This window comes from Ustilaginoidea virens, chromosome 2 (genome assembly GCF_000687475.1).
Source record: "Ustilaginoidea virens chromosome 2, complete sequence".
NCBI lineage: Eukaryota > Fungi > Ascomycota > Sordariomycetes > Hypocreales > Clavicipitaceae > Ustilaginoidea > Ustilaginoidea virens.
In genome coordinates, this window is record NC_057317.1 from 1,529,934 (window position 1) to 1,546,966 (window position 17,033).

Here is a 17,033-nt window from a genome sequence, read left to right on the forward strand (position 1 = left end):
CTGGGACGCTGGACAGGCGGTTTTGTTGATGGTGTCGTGCCGGCAAGGTTTGGACAGACTATGTCGGTTTGGGGCTGGGTGACCAGGCGGTGTCTTGCTCTTGAGCGCGTATCAGTCAGACGTGCGAAAACCGGCGTGGTTCTGGCGTGATTCTGGCTTGGTTCAGCAACGCAGCAAAGGTCTGAGGCGGGGACGCAAGATGTCACTGGTAAGGATTCTTGAAGGCAATGATGAAACGTCGGACATGATGTCGAGGGGAAGCAAATGGGTATTTATGGATGGCCATGTTTAGCTGCCAAAAGCAGGCCAAAAGTCGAACAACATGATAGCAGGGACCAGTTGCATGGCGTGGTTTTCTCCTTCTTCTCGCCCTCTCTCTCTGTGTGTCTCTCTCGGTCTCTCGTTCTCCGTCTCCTTTTTTTCTTTTTCGTACTCTTTTTTTTTATTTATTTTTAGTTTTCCCTTTTTGGTACAGCGGTGGAAAACAAAAAAAAAAAAAAAAAAAAAAAAAAAACGCGTGCGTTTTGCACCTTGTCCTGAACAAACAAGGAGAGAATCATGTTTGCTGACTTTGTCGCTGAGGAAAATGGGTCAAGGACAAGGGACGGCTTAGCCAGAGACAAGAGGCCACAAATAAAACTATTAAACCGGGGAATTAAACCAGAAACCAACGGGACTTGAAAAAATGAAAAAAAAAAATGAAAAAAAAAAAAAAAAAAACAAGGACCCGGGGAGGCCAAACCGAGAAGAACAGAAAAAAAAACACGAATAAGACAAAAAAAAAATAGATAGACAGATGGATAAAAATAAAAAAAAAAAAAAGAAACAAGCGTGCGGTGGACGGCACAGCGGCCGTCCGCGGATAGGTACATGACGGCGGCGGCGAGGAGAAAGAAAAGGAACAAGAGACAGCTGCCATGTGTGGAAAAGCGGGTTTTGTGGGTTTGTGCATGTGGGCATCTGCGCATCGGTGGATCTCTTCGTGGGCGGGTGCCTGCCAAGGTAAGGTAAGGTAAGGTTAGGTAAGGTAGGTACCTAAGATGCCAGCCGCGGGCCGGGAGCCGCACCGCATCGGTCCCGTTACGGCGGCCTGGTACACGGGTGCGACCCCCCTTTGCTGGGGGGGGGGGGTGGGCCGGTGGGGAGGGGGGAAGGGAGGCCCCGCTAGGCCCCAGGAGCCGGGGCGGCGTCGCAGGGGCGCTGGCCATGGTGCTGGTGCTGGTGCTTGCTGGGCTTGATGGAACCCGTCGGAAAGCATAGAGGGGAGGCGGAAGGGCACGGCAGCGAGGAAAAAAGGTAGGGTAGCAGCAATACTAATGATGCTAAAAAAAGAGGGAGACAGAAAGACAGGGAGAGACGGCAAAGAGGGCGAATAGACCGCAGAGGAGAGCGCAAAAAAAGGGCCCCATGTCGTGCATCGGGTGGAGTGGACAAGCGAGACAGCGGAATGAAAAAGAAGAATGGAAAGATACAAAATGACGAGCAAGAAAGAAAGGAAGGAAGGAAAGAAAAGAATGTCGCTGGCCCCGGGCATCATCATCCCAGATGACGCCGCCGCACATCCAGCCCCAGTCTCGTGCCCCCGTGACGAAGAAGTCTGTCTGTCTGTCTGTCTGTCTGTCTGTCTGGTCTGCTTGTCTACAGCCCTAGCCTAGCCTAGCCCAGCCTAGCCTAGCCCGCCTCTGCATGTACCTCCGTACTCTGCACCCCCCCCCCCCAGCAGCCTTCTTTTCCCTTCCCCTTTTTTCCACTCCTCACACACCCTCCTTCTCCGCCACGCCGCGCCATGCCGCGCGCGCAACGACCCAGACCCCGGGATTGCCTCAACAGGGAGCAGGCCGACGAACAACGACGACGACGAGGCAACGCAGCGACGCACGACGGCTACCGGCCAGGTGCACGGCGTGCTGCGTTGCGTGCGTCCTCGTCTGCGTCTGTCGTTTTTCTGTCTGGTCTGTTGTTCGTGTGCGACCCGCGACCCGCGACCCGCGACCTGCGACCTGCGACCCGCGCAGTAAGCTCGGTGCTCGCTGCTGACCCATGCACTTGATGGCTATTGTCGAGTCGCGAGCCGCTTGGAAAGCATGAAAACATGAAAGCTAAGCCACCAAAGAAGGCCCCTCCTCGGCAACGGCTGTCTGCTTTTCTTGCTTAGCCCGCTACTGCAGCTACTTCAGCTCAGCCCGGCGGGACACAGGCTTGCAGCCAATCCTTGCCTTGCCAGAGCAGAAGAAGAAGAAGAGAAAAAGAAGACGAAATGGGCTTGTATTTTCCCCCTTCTCTTACAAGCCACGCGCCCCGGCTTGTATAGAACCTGTACTACATCCGGTTCATGCTTGCCCACCCCCCCTCTCTTCCCTCGAGCCAAAGCTACTGTAGCAAGAACAAGAGAAGCAAAGAATAGATAGATGGATAACCTGACGCCCCTCCTGGCCCTGGACCAAACGACCCAAGTCAAACCGGTAATGCTGCTCAAGCGGAGCCGCAGCCGCAGCCGCAGCCGCCGCAGCCATAGCCATAGCCACAGACAAGCCTGCTGCCCCAGTCAAGCGAGTCCCAAGCCCTGCCCCTGCCAATCTTTATAATGCCCCCCCCCCCCCCCCCCCCCCCGGTTCTATTGCTATGAACACCTACCCGTCCTCAGTCGGGTTTCCTTACTGGCTATCCGCAAGGCGTGGGAAAGAAGAGGGCAAACACGCACTTGATTGGCCAGCGGGTAGCAGCAGCAGGGGCGCGAGAAAAAAAAAGGAAATTAAAAAGAACAAAAAGGAGAACCGGAAAAAGGGGAAGTAGAAGAAGAACAGGAATAAGAAGAAGAAAAGAATTATAAAGAGAAGAAGAAGAGAAGAAGAAAAACGAGGAGGAGGCCAGACCTGCGCGCCTTGAGAGCAGCCGCCCCCCCCCCTCCCCCCCTTTCCCGCCCCCTCGGAGAGAGCGACGTTGTACAAAGATAGCCGGATGGCGTGCATGGGCCATTATGTAGCATGCATGGGTGAACGCATCAAAAAAAAAAAAGTAAAAAAAAAAAGTACTGTAGATGCAAAAAGCCAGCCCGCGATGCGGTTATAAGGCGACGCCACGCCACGCCACGCATTCGCACCTGCCCGTCTGTAGTATGTCAACTGCAAATAGGACAAGGTCGCTCAAGCAAGCCGGGTACGAGCATGGAAAGCGCCGCCCTTTTTCTCTGCTTCCCTCTTTCCTTCTTTGCACCAAACACATGGAAGGAGGAAACCAAGGAAAGAGGCACAGAAAGACAAAGAAAAAGAAAAGAGAGAGAAACAAAAAAAAAAAAAAAAAAAAAAAAAAAAAGGAAAAAAGGAAAAAAAAAAAGGAAACAAAAATGAAGAAAGGAGGAAACAAAAACACTCCGGGACGCGGCGTCTGCTTTGGTTTTCTTTCCTCTCTTGCCTCGTTCTGTTCTCTCTCCGTGTCTTCCTCGTTTCGTCTCGACACACACAACACAACGCTCACGCACGCACGCACACGCACACGCACACCCCAACGTTTTGTTTCCCCTTGGACGGTGTAGCTGCCGCTGCTGCTCTACCGTGAGCAGTTGCACCCAGGCCCCCTAGCGCCCCATTCCCCGGCAACTTCGACTTCGACAAACCCGCAGGGTTTTGCGTCGTGACTCTTGAATTCTTAAATTGATTCCTAACCCCGGCCGAGAACCCCTGTGGCGCAGTGGTTAGGCGCCAAGGTTGGGGACCCCTACTTTTCTATAAGGTAGCTAACTCCTAGAGCTCTAAAACATAAGTCAAGTACCTACCTACCTACCTACCTACCTACCTACCTACCTAAGGTAGGTACCGAAAATAACGGAGGAATTTTACAGTGGAAAATCTATAGGAGGGTCTTAGCTAGGGTCTTAAGAGGGAGGGGGGGGGGGGGGGGTAGCTAGAATTTGAAGGGGCTTATAGAAGGGTACTGCTACTAGGAGTAGGATTTAAGCAAGCAGAGAAGCTAGGAGGTGCAGGGATTGCTAGGGTAGAGGAATAATTACCTACTGGCAGAGAAATAGTACAGAGTACAGATATGGTCAATTATAGGAGGTAGCAAGAGGGTTTTCACAACTACCTTATGTCAACTAGCACCAGACGGTTTTTCCCTCTTCGATTATCAGTGGAGGTACTAGATGTAGCCAGCTTAACGACTACCTGTAGGTACCTACCTACCTAGGTACCCACCTCTAGCGTACTATACTATTATGTCCTAGTTGACCCGTCTGAAAAGTACTAACAAGTCACTCCCTCGAGTGCACGGCGCTAACTGGGGTTCGGCTGTACTGTACTGCACTGCACTGCACTGCACTGCACTGTACTGTACTGTACGTAGGAGCTGACCTCTCTCTGTTGCGGGCCAATGTCCAAAAGTTGAAACCATTGAGAAAACAAACCCACGAACCGCTCCATCTGCGCCTTCTCCCTTCTTCTTCTTTTTTTTCTTCTTTTTTTTCTTCTTTTTTTTTTTCCTTTTTATTATTATTTTCTTCTTCGATAGTATTCTTCTTCCTGGCAATTAATCCATCATACAGCTCTTCCTCTCCAACCCCGTCGACATCCCAGTCCGAGGACAGTCTTACCCGAATGTCAAATTGTTCGGCCGCGACATCGAGCAGCCCAGTTGCTGCTTGCTTTGGCTCCCCATCCAATCGTAAATCGTCATGCCTTCTCTGTCTCGCCGTCTTCCAGACACGACGCGGCGCAATGGAACCATAAAACCAGAGCACATTTCTGTCTGATGACGCCACTCTGGCCTGTCCTCCCCTACCCGTTCGAGGCCCCAGCGACCACGGAAAACACGAAAAACACAAAAAGCACAATGCGCCAGGCCGGTATATCCATTCCGGGTTCCCTGCATTCCTGCATTCCTGCATTGCTTCATTGCCGCGTTGCCGTATCGTCGCATCACCGCATTGCCGTGCATTGTCATGTCCTGCCTCGCTCGCACAAGCGTCCTCCACGCTTGTCTCGTCAGAGGCCACCGCACTTTGTTAAAAACACTTCTGCTCCCCCGTCCCGGCCATACCTTGTTCACCGCTCGGGGGCATCTTGTTTAGTCATGACTCGGTTCGGGGATGCCAGTTCTCTTGAAACAGCTGGCTGACAAAGAAGTAATCATGCTCCCACGCGCCCTTCTCCCGAACCTGCTCCCATTCTCGCTCTGCATTAACAATGCCTCGTGCGTTAGCCCCCCGCTTCAGAAGTCCGGTTCACCAGCAGGCAACGAAGAGGGATAAAGAAGGGGCCATGTGCTACACATCCGTCTGTGTGCATCCCCATGTGCTGACTGGACAACTTACCGTGCTCCTTGGCAAACTTCCTCGTCTCATGCACGAACCGAATCTTCTCCTCGTCCAGATCTGCTAGTGAGCGCAAATCTTGGTCCTTGCACTCGTCCGAGAATGGATACCAACCCTTGTTGCAATAGTGGAAATGAGCCAGAAGAATGTTGGCTCCTGGACGCGATAATCAGATTACCCAACAAATCAGCCATTCCATTTTTTTTTTTTTACCAAAACACACTAAAAAAATAAAAATAAAAAAATAGCAACGTATAATGTCAAGGGAGCGAGGGTAAAACCAGAAAATCCTCACCAAGATGGTATTCTTTGACTTTGTCTTCGCGCGCAAATCGACGCTAGAGCGGTTCGTCAGCAACTGGTCTCATCCGCCCGCCCGGCCCCCTCGGCAACCATCATCCAAGCCCCGTGGCAGTGGCAGGTCTCTGCAAACGTTTTCGGTCAGGAGTCCTTTCGTCCTTGTTTCAACTTACTCTGATTCCATGCTTTCGAGCGTATGCCGCGTCATGGGCTATGATTAGCGCTGCATTGTGCAGCAGAATAAACGTCACCAAATAAGTCACAAACCACGTGCATTGCCGGTTCTTCAACACCATCTTCTGTAACTTATCAAGCAACTCGCGTCTGAGTCGAGTCTGAATATGGTGAATGAGGACTAGATCCAGCTGGGCACCGAGCACCGGCGGCACGGGAATCTTTCCGGCATTGGGACTCGTTGCATCCAAAATGTCGTCTGCCATGCCAAGCTTCTCTTCACCAACGATGAAGTCTGAATTTGTCGAAAGTCGAACAGCGACCCACAACCGAAACGTCCAGTCAAGCAGCTGCTTCCATTCTTCGGGTATCGTGGCGTCTTGGTACATGCGAAAGGCTTCGACATACGTCTTCCGCAGCAAACCGCTCGACCGGTCGGCTATGTGCTTGATAGTGTCGCCCATCGCGTCCGAGATGTGCCTCATGTAGGCTGTTTTGCCGTCTTCCAGATCCATCAGAGCGTATGGCGGCACTTTGACTGATCTCTTGGACCCGTTATAATCCCAGGTGCGTTCTGTCTTGTCACCATCCTGAGGTATAAACTTCCGAACCGGCAGCTGAATGCATTTTTTTGTAAACCCAGACGAGATGCGTATGAACTTGACTTCTGCGGATGCCCACTTTTGAATCGGATCAGAAATATTGTTATTCCACCTTCGTGTCCATTCGTATCCTGGGACTTGTCCGGGCTTGAATAGCCTTATGTCGGTGATTTTGTATCTCAAACAAGGGAATCGCCCAGCCTTTACGTTGGAGACTTTTTTGCACGTCAGGCAGGCTCCGCCCGGCTCTTCTGGGTTATGTTCACACTGGTTTCAAAAGCATCATCGGTCAGCTACACAGCCAAGAGCTACACGGAGGGGGTCTGCTCGCTCGGGTGAAGCATGTGCTCACACGTATCCTCTGCATCCTGCACCGAATGCATGATCCAATCTTGCGTGTCTGCGCAGTCTGTTCTCGCAGAGTAGGATCTTTGAAAGGACCTCGCTTCCCCCCTCGTTGGTTCGGCAAGATGATGTCAAAACTTGTTTGATGGGCGTTGGAGCTTGTGTCAACCCAGGACTGTTGAGGCAGCGTTTCTACGAGGCTCCCGGTGACCATGAGTATACCTGATCCGTCGGATGACAGCATGGATGAACCTATTCCTTGCCCTGAAGGCGATCCCGCCGCAACAAAAGTGCCGAACCCGTAATTATCCTGACATGACGCACTAAGCATCAACCCGCTTTGATCGGGTATGGGCAAGGGGCCGATCAGTCCCGTCTCTGGTTTCAGTACTTGATCCGTGAAGAATGCAGAGAAGTTGGCGTTGTGCTCAGGTAGGAATCCATCCTGGAAAAATTCCGATGTTTGCAGTTCCACGGCATGCGAAAAGGTATCAAGGCTTGAAGCAACTTGCGCGGGAACGAACTCATAAGCTGCAGAGCCTGCCCCTGCCTCCACGTACGGCAATGTTGATGTTCCTGGCAAGGCTTGCGATGCCACAACAGGCTGCTTTTCGGCAATATATGGTTGGTTTAGGCTGTAGGATGCATCGGGACCTTGAGGTAAGGTGTGATACCCTATGCAAACTACCCGTCAGACTCAAGTCTCGACTGAGCTCGCGTCAATAAGACGCTCTCTTGTATCCGAGAGGAAACGGAGTCCGGGCTAGGAAGAAGGGACGGAAAGAAGGGAAAGAAGGAAGCCAGAGGGAGTACTGTACCATCCAGATGACCCGTAGTAAAGTCACATCCATTGCAGAAAATCTCGGCCATTCGTCTAGGGAAGTAAGCCAGAGTCTGCGAGGGCGTGATTATTGGCTCAGGCCATCCTGCCGAAAGAAACTGCTGTTCATTCGCGCTCAGGTCGTACTGGTCAAGCGCAGGGGCTTTTTCCAGCGCGCTCTGATGCGGCAAGAATGAGTATTTCTGAGGCATAGTGTCGCAGCGGTAATCAAGCTTGCGCCGTTTAGAGGGCGCGTGTTGCGGTTCAGGATGGTTGTGACTTTCAAAGCCAGAAGTCTGGCCATATGGCAAACACTGCTGGTCAATGGCAGGTTGGAAGTCCAACGAAAACTGTTGAAAGGCATCCACGCCGTATGCTAGAGTCGAAGGATGCGAGATGGAAGGTGCAGCGCAGTCATAAGACTGGGGCCTTTTGTGAGTTATAGAGCCAGTGAGTTCCTACGTCATGGGTCAATGGGTGTCTTTGATTGTGAATCAGAAGTGAGAACTGTTGGTGTAATGGATTAAGGATCTTGCCAGAACTCCCATGCTCACCAGAACGGATAACGGTTTTAGTTCTTCGCGTTATCCTGAGCGGAGCTTGGCAGTAATAGTGCAGGTGAGAGACACGGGAAATGTTTCATTTAAAAAAAAAAAAAAAAAAAAAAAAAAAAAAAAAAAAACTTTGTGATATAATATTACTGGGGTACAGAGATATGGGGTATAAGATGGGGAGGGAGGCTGGTGATATATCCCATGCAGGCTGCCGCGAGTACGGTCAAGGCTCTGAGAGGGTATCTTACCATGATGGCTGCTTGTGCAAAACGGGATGCGTTGGACAAGACTAGTATTTTGTGCCAGAATAAGCTAGACGCGAGGTACTGACATGTGGAATGAAAAGTATCGTCTTTGCTCCCGAGACAAACAATGACAAGGCGGCGACGGCAAAGGCGCAAAACATGTAGAGCTGGTCAAGGATAGTGCTGCAACACTCTGTCTCTAGGTGGTTCGACTTGTTAAGGCTCCACCAAGACCCTCATGATGAGAGAGACTCATGTACGAAGTACACCAAGTATCTGACAGGTATGCAACCACAGGGGTGCAGCGTGGGCAGGGACCAGACACGGTCCGGTCTGGTCAAAAAGGGAGAAAACAAAGTCAGCGGAGTTATGGTCCGGGTAATAGAACAATGGGGAGGAAATGAAAACTGGCCGGGCATGTCAATACAGGGCTAGCGTGATAATCAGTTCCGGGCGAACAGGTCGACCGAGTGGTATGTATTGTATGTATTGCCGGGAGGTTGGTTGGTGTGTGCGTGTGGGTAGAGGTGTGCCGCGTCAGGATGGCCTTTTGCCGGACGGCATTGACTCCTGAGGCGGCGGATGCGAATGGTGAAAGGTGATGCTAATGCTCAACCTCGATGCTGATGCTGGTTTCTTGGCGAGAAAGTTGTTCCGTCAGTTGTCGGGCAAGGATGGCGGATGGCACGGACCAACGCTTGAGGCGTGCCGCAGATATGCATGGGCAACAAGGGCCGTCGTCCTAGTGCCAAGTTTGCGGAAAGCAAAAAAGTCGTCGGCAGAGTTTAAGGGTGAGGATAGTCAAGTTTGGAGAGAGAAGAGATGACTTCAGACTCGGTGAGGATGGCAAAAAGCCATGACACCGTGCTAAATTGTATCCGGGCAGACTGAGGGGTATTGGTCATGGGCCTGTTGGACCGGGGGTTGCTTTTCTTTTGCCTCGCACGTCGGCACCGTGGCTCGTTTGAATGAGGACAAAGAAAGACACAACGTGGGCTGCCCGATTGAACCGGGGCTGAAAATTTGACCAGGTTATCGCAAGGTGGTTGCACTTGGCTGCTGTCCAAAAACGAAAAAAAAAAAAAAAAAAAATCGACAAAAGTGTACGGAGTAGGACGCTTCGTAATGCAAAACAAAGAAAGATCCAGCGGGGAAGTGCCGATTCCTCGAGCTTTGTTCGGACACCCAAGAAAACCCGCGAGCGATTTTCCTTCTCACTCTCATCAGCTATACTGTACGGGACTAACAGGATGCGATTCTAATCACTCACACGGTTGGGTTGCGTTGGGTGGCTTGAGCAAATCTCAGGCGACCCTTGTCCATAGGCCGGGAGGGAAGGGCGGGGGCTCGGGGGTATAGTTCTCCTTTAATTCGTTGCTCACGACAAATCTTTCCGCCATAGTGCATGCATATAAACTGAGATAAGCTGTCTGGGGTGGGAGAGACAGATAATTACTCCCCCGGAATGTCTGCTAATGGAGGGAGAAAGAAAAAGATTATTCTGGAATATGAGGTGACGAGGTGCTTCAAAAGCTTTGGCGTGACAGATTTGTTATGACCGATGTTTTATGTTTCCATGATGACGACAACAACAAGGTCCGCAGCCTTGAGCGGGTGCAGCTGCTACTCGTTAAATTGGTGAGCCAATTTTATGTACAATGCATAGTGCCGCTGATTCCTCGACCACTTACATCCCTTCATTCATCCATTTGGCTCCATATGGCGTCAATCAAATTGAGGACGGGTTGAGACGGCAAGGTATCGATCGGATTCCCAGGACAGATTCCAAGGAACGTGCGCAAATCTAGCGATTAGATTCTCTGACATCCAAGCCAGTAGTTGAATGTAAGTGTTGGTAAGCAACGCCTGTAATCATCAGTCTCACGTACCACCTCGTGCTCAGCATGGGGGTTTCCAGGCTTCAGTTTCAATCGTAGGCAATGAACTAGGTTCGTTCCTGAGCACACCACCAGGCAGCAGAAAGGTCCCTGAAACGCTGTTAAAGGGAATAGAGCCTGGATACTCCGTAAATGCCTACCGTTACCAACATCTAGCATCGGAAATTTTCCTTTCCCCTTGGGAAAAAAAAAAAAAAGTGGCGCTGGATCTGTCCGGGACAACGAACCCAAAGCAAAGGAGGGAGGGATCAGCTGTGTAGGTCCGACATGGTGTACTCCGGACACTGCAACTGCACTCTATCTCTGAGCTTCGAGACCAGGCCTGCCATCTGGGGAGGGGACGAACCTTGTCGAGCTGCTTACCCAGCACAGGCCATGTGATGTGATGGTGCACACAGAAAGAACCTTTCCTGCCTTGTAGAGTAGTATGATGTGGGGACCGGTGAACCAGGCAGCCAATACCTATGATCCTCCGCAGTCAAAGGCTGCCCGAGCATCAGATCTTCGCTATTACCTGACAACATGTGTGGTCAGATGAGATGCCCCGGGCCGAACCTCGTGTGACGGCATGCCTCACCATTATCGAACCGATTCCGCCATCAGCATTCAAGCGTCAAGGTTGCATCGAGGAAAAGCAAGCAATATCAAAGGCCAAGGAATGCAGAGGGAGGCGGTCCTTTTACGGCTTGATTGGTAGATGCTCCATACAGCAAGCACTATTCGGTCGGAGGTCGGTCCATTGTCGCGATAGCGGAACGAAACTCGGTTAATGCCAAGGTACATACCTACCTAAGGTTGCTTGTGGTTAGTCAAGCACCTCACCTCGTTTTGCCGATCGAAAATCCTCAATCTGGCGCCTCGCCACAGATCTCATGCGGCAGGGTTCACAGACGCATATGCGAATGAGCGTCATACTAACAGTTATTTGCATCCAAGTTACTTGAAATTCCGAAGTTCGAGAGTGTTTGACGGATGCGAGAGCCAGAGGGTGGAACCATTTTCAAGGTTCAACCTTGATCATTCCAACGTGCAAACGGGAAGTGGACATGACGGTGGCGTGGGGCAGCAGCTCCTTCGTTGCAGCCGGCCCATTGAATCGCAGGTGATTGGCACGGGAGCTAGGGAAGTGGATCCCACCTACCCCCTCTACATCTCCACCTTGTCTACCCATGACTCCTGAGGTGGGTACCAGGTACCTTAGGTAGGTAGGTACCTAGGTACCTGGGGTAACTCCTCGTTTTCTCCCCGCATCAACTCTCGAAAACACGATCTACCTCGAACAAACCATGACCCTGGCGGAAAGTCCTACAACTGGTTAGTCAGTCCGTACTATCTTACCGACTGCTTGCCCTGGCGTGCTTGTCCTGGCCGGGGCCCGGCATGGCAAATGCTTCGAAATATCGAGGCAGGGTTGGTTGGTCAGATAGCCCCTCCAAAGCTTGGACACGCCTGCCGGTGCCGAGTTAAGATCAATCCTGACCGAAGAGATCTACGGACGTGATGACGGCATAACTGGCAAGCCGTTGTGCGTACCTTGCCCCTGGCTTGATCGTACTGCACCTCCGCATGCAGCCAGAGCTGCCGAAGCAAACTGCTCATGTTTATCTTGTCAGGAACTCCTTTTCGCCCGACTGTCAAGATCTGTGGAAGATCTGTAGCTCAAAGAAAGAAAAAAATCTATATTGGCCCGGGAAAACGCACGCAGCGTTTGCGGTTTACCCGAGCTCAGACGCAAGTCTATCGTCTTGGAGATAGGAGCCTGTCCGCTGTCCGTGTGCTTTGCATCGTCTGAATAACAATATCTGACATATAACCACTCCCTTTTCATCCCTCGCAGCCAGACCAGTCAAAAACCTTTCGCTTCGTAAACGTACAAAAGGACCGGTGAAAGATGGCTCGGATCAAGCGCCGGCTGCGATCCCAACTTGCTCGTTGACAAGCTGTCAATCAGTTCCGTCCAACATCGGTCAGGTGGCACCTCCCAAGGTTTTATAGAATTCTTCTGCTGCGGCATTGCCACCCACGATATCCTTCGTCCCGTTCCGTCCATCCAGACAGCTGGTGGCGCGACTCCACGGAAGAGTAGACCAACCGTATCGTCATCACAACGACCACTCACCCCACCCCGTTTATCGTTAACGTATATATATTATCGACCAAGAACTTTAGAAAGTTGATGATCCTCGGGAAGGGTCCTGGGAGGCACCAGCTATTGTAGTAGAGTACAAGTCGAGGTTGTGTGACCGACCAACTTCAGCCTCTTCGGAGATGACTGGCTCTGGCAACACTGGTTGACCTTTTCGTCTTCAAAAAAAGTAATTTTGTGCGATGAGGCGAGAAGTCTGTCAGTTACACCATGACTCTTTTTTCGGTGATCCATCGTAGCTGCTCAGTTTTGTTTTTAAAAAATTTCATTTTTTTTCCCCGCCATTCTCTATCCCAACGCCATCTCCGGACCTATTTCCGGTCCGTGTTGCTCTTTGATAGGTACCATGTTGTTGCCTTTGTTTAAAAGGAAGAGAAAAAAAAAAAGAGAGAGAGAGAAGAAGAGAGAGAGAGAGAGAGAGAGAACTCGGGTTAGTTTTTAAATCTTTGCTTCTCCTCCCTGGTTGCATGAAGACTCTTGAACAAGAGATTGTCTTGATACGACTTCAAGTCATCTTCAACATGAACCAATTGATTGTAAGTGCTGCTTGATAACTTTGGGTTTGTCGGGATTGTGCGTAGCTGTCCTTTATCATCATGGGGGATGCATGCCTGGTTCGACATGTGCCCACCATGAACGACCATGATCGACCATGATCGACCATCTCTCTTCCCTTTCGACTGAAACACCAGTCAAATTGTCAGGCGCGCTAAATAGGTGCTATCCAGCTCCATATGTCACAATTCTGATGCCACGACGCGGCAACATGGAATTATGGCTTTGTATCGCCCGCTGACCAGAACATATATATCAATGGAGGAAGCTGAAACGACCTCTCTTCGTTTCGGTCAATGCCGCGCCTGTTGCACCCGAAACAGGAGTTGTGAATTCAAAGCTCTGCCAAAGCTTTTACCAATACAAAGCTTGTTGTTGTCATTTGTCTCATGTGCCCCGAACCGGTGAGTCAAACCAGCACATTGTCGTTTCTAGTCATATGGCTGACGGCAGGTCTCAAAGAAGGAAGCTTCTCCGGACGAGGTTGCCGCTGAAGGTTGCGGCAGCCCGCTTCGTCAGCTCGTTCGGATGCGTGACAGGTTTGATGAAGCATGTTACTGAGTTCTAGGCGAATGAAAAAAGAGCCCAAGCAAGTTTCCTTGCTCTGAAATGTGTCCGCCCCCGATGCCGGGCAGAAGCAATTTCTCTCTCTCTCTCTCTCTCTCTCTCTCTCTCTCTCTCTGTCCTTTTCTTTTGCCTTTTGTTGTTTTTGCTTTTTCCGTCGGTTCGGCTTGCGCATGCCACCTGAGGGCCATTTTCAGAGCAAACGTCAGCCCCTAGCCCGCCGTCTCCGGAAAGCTGGGGTCAGTCAGTATCTGGCTAAATCATAATAGGTTCGAGGCGCGGCAGTGGAACCCGGCAGATAAAAACAAACAGCTTGGGTACCGAAACGAAACGTATTCCCGTCGCCCTTGTTGATCCGCTCGGCCACCGGTTTGTTGGAGACGCAGATCAGCGGCAGCCTGCCCACAAAGCTGTAATGTTGCGGCATAAGCCCACGTCCAGACTCCAAACCCTTGTTTACCTCTCTCCTCTTCCCTCTCCCTTTTTTCTGTTTCTTCCGTCGCAGCAAGCATGACCCAATCATGTGATCAATCAGGTCTGTCGAATCAAGATAGTGGCCAGGGGACGTTCTGGCCCCATCTTCTTTTGAATTAAATCAAGTTCCCGGTCGCTTTGCCTTTCTGTGCGACATGACAGCACCGCCGCTCCCTCCACGCTGGCTTCTTGTTCCCCCAATAAAAAGCATGTGCTTTCTGCGAAAGTGTCAGCTGGAGTCTTTTTCTCACTTTTTATAACGCATATTCTGAGCATGTCAAAAGGACGATGCGAGATAGCTTCCTGGAATTCGTCCTCGTCATTCTTTTGCTAGGGTAGCGAAAGGCTTCAAAGATATCGCTCGCACACGATAAAATTATCAGAATTGCGCGTCAACCCCCCCCCCCCCCCCCAAGAAACAGCAGAACCACCTGGTCTTGCTTTTCAAATCTGGCATCCTGTGTATTGCAGAACGGATTCGTGTGCTGGTGTGCCTGTTTGTGCCTGTTTGTGCCTGTGTTTTTCTTCTTCTTCTTCCTCTTTCTCCTGCTTATTCGTCTCCCCTCTGTTTCTCCATCGGGCTTCCTTAGTTTCTGAGGCGCTCTTGTAGGATCAAAGTCGACATGGATTTGAGTCAACGATCCATACACGACGTGATACATCCCACAGCCGCCTTCTCAACATACCATTCGGCAACCGAAGCCGGTCAGGTGGTCGAGGTCGACTCGCGGCAAACATCGTGGGCGCAATCGCGCCTCAATCCGAAAAACCGAATAGACTCGTTGACCCATCCGGAGAAGCCTTCGTGGCGCGTCGATGGATGTACAGCTTTCGGGACGCAATTCTATGCTGTGCCACTATTTCTGGAGAGATTTCCGCCGATCCGGGTTGATGTCTTCATTCCAGAGCCTGCAACTCTCCCGCCAGACGTTCGGGATGCGCTCGACCTGGATGTGACATTCTATACAAGAGATGCTGCCAGGATCTCCCGTCTCGGCATAACGAGCCACATCTTGCGAATTCTTCACCATTGGACTAATGTCCAAAAGGATTTCATGCAAACATACCAAGATTTGCCATTTGGATCCCGAATTGTTTTCCACAATTTGCCCAAGGATATCAAGAAGACGAGTATTTCCATCGCTCGTACGCATCACCTTGAACGGCAGCTTCTTTCCGTGTCAGCAATGGAGAAGTATTGGGGCGAGGATATCGAGTTACCTCCTACTGTCGACATTAGCGACGTCGTGTACCTGTATCAGTTACACGACAGTGTCTGCCTCGTAAATATTCGAGGCAGAACATGGATTTTCAAAGCCTTGACGAGTTATACCAAGTACCTTTACCATGAGCTGAGGCAGCTACTTCTGATACCACCACACCCCGGCATTGTGTCCCGGCCAGTTCACCTCGTTACCAAGAAATGTAGTTTTGGCAACAAGACGGCGGTGATAGGGTTCACTTTGGAATTCCACATCCACGGAAGTTTGCGCGACCTGATCCCGTTCATGCAGTTACACGGCCAAGTGTCTCTTGCTGACAAAACAAGATGGTCGCTCCAGTTAGCGTCCGCCTTGTTGCATCTGCACGACGTTGCACACTTCTTTTATCCCGATCTCAGATTGGACAACATTGTCCTTTCAGAGTCCCGTGATGTCATCATGGTCGATTTCGAACAGCGAGGCGTTTGGTGTGAGTTTGCGGCCCCCGAAGTCAACGCCATTGAGTACATTCGGTTGTTGGCCATCGACGATGAGATTGATTCCAACATTCGGGACAAGTACGCGGATATGTTGTCGGAGATGCTCCCCGGTTGGGAAGAAATGGGCCAAGGGGAGGATTACACTTGGCCGTCCAAAGGGTACAACGTACCGTGGTTGTGCTTGACCCGCACTGAAGCGGAAGCGTGCGAGGTGTACATGCTTGGAAGGGTGCTCTGGTGTATCTTCGAAGCCCGAAGTGCGCCTCAGCGATCTGCCGTGTGGCTTTCCTATCCCTGGGAACCATTAGTGGAGTTTCCGGGCTACACAACCACGCCAGAACCAATTAGGCTTTTGATAGACGCCTGTACCCGGGGCAGAAAAGTCGGACTGAGCAACTACATTGTTCGAAAACAGAAGAAGCTGGTCATGCGGGAACTGGAGCACGACGGAACATCCACAGCGGAGCAGGTGCAGCAGGTGGCGAGCGACTGGTGGGCGCGTGAGATAGAGTTGTCCGTGGATTGGTTGAAGAAGAGGCAACAAGGGATGAAAGAGGGGAGCTGGAATGAAAATTACTACAATAGGCCTGGTTTGCGGGAGGTATATCATGCGCTGCAGATGTTTCAGACTCAGAGAGACCTCACGGGATAGCGTCACGAGACCGGAATTGTGTCGGTCGAGTGTCCAATTCACCAGCTTGTTCAAGCATGGGAGTCTTGGACAGAAGAACCCAGGACGAGTGCCACTAGAAAGGATGAGATTTCATGCGTTGAAGAGTATGTACACCTACGTACATGTTGGGAGCATCTAACGATTAATAATAAGGAACCTAATCAGCAGAAATCAACAGAGAATCTCTTACGTACATCAAAGTGACCGAGTTGCAAAGTTTGAACCAGACCTGGTTGGTTATTCCTCCGTTTATTTCGTCCTTTTGGAGGCGGCAACCTGGGTCCGCGGTCCGAAAGTCGTCTTCATCGCGACTGCCATCGAGCGCAAATGCAAGTTGCCACGACTCTGCGCCGGCTTTTGGCTTAGAATGATCAATAGTTGCGAGTCTCAGCTGCTGGGAATGCACGTGGACGCACGCTGCTCCACCACGCTGAGGAGATTTGCTAAGGAAATCTGCCAAGGCCGCTTCTCGTTCACCATGCCTTCTTCGACTCTTCCGGCTGACATTTCGTCCATCTGAGGCTTGAGGCTGTCGAGACGTCACCGAGCAGCGTTTCGTTCCGAGACGGCTAGACGATCTGGATGATAGCCGCGATAGCCAAAGGAGCTGCCTGACTAAGGTCCCATTACTGGGTCCGAAACAGAAGAAAAGGAGGATGCAACTCGGGAGGAGAAA

At 51.1% G+C, this 17,033-nt stretch overlaps 2 protein-coding genes across 2 annotated transcripts; one reads left to right on the forward strand and one right to left on the reverse strand.

Moving 5' to 3' along the window:
* Window positions 1-5,062: 5,062 nt before the first annotated feature.
* UV8b_02158 (uncharacterized protein) lies at window positions 5,063-7,758 on the reverse strand (the record flags this gene model as incomplete). Its single annotated transcript, XM_043139656.1, has 6 exons — window positions 5,063-5,166; window positions 5,306-5,461; window positions 5,601-5,643; window positions 5,779-6,648; window positions 6,734-7,401; window positions 7,545-7,758. The coding sequence occupies 6 exons, from the start codon at window positions 7,756-7,758 to the stop codon at window positions 5,063-5,065; spliced, it is 2,055 nt and encodes a 684-aa protein (XP_042995590.1).
* Window positions 7,759-14,605: 6,847 nt separating this feature from the next.
* UV8b_02159 (uncharacterized protein) lies at window positions 14,606-16,336 on the forward strand (the record flags this gene model as incomplete). Its single annotated transcript, XM_043139657.1, has 1 exon — window positions 14,606-16,336. One exon carries the CDS (start codon window positions 14,606-14,608, stop codon window positions 16,334-16,336), a length of 1,731 nt encoding a protein of 576 aa, XP_042995591.1.
* Between the last annotated feature and the right edge of the window lie 697 nt (window positions 16,337-17,033).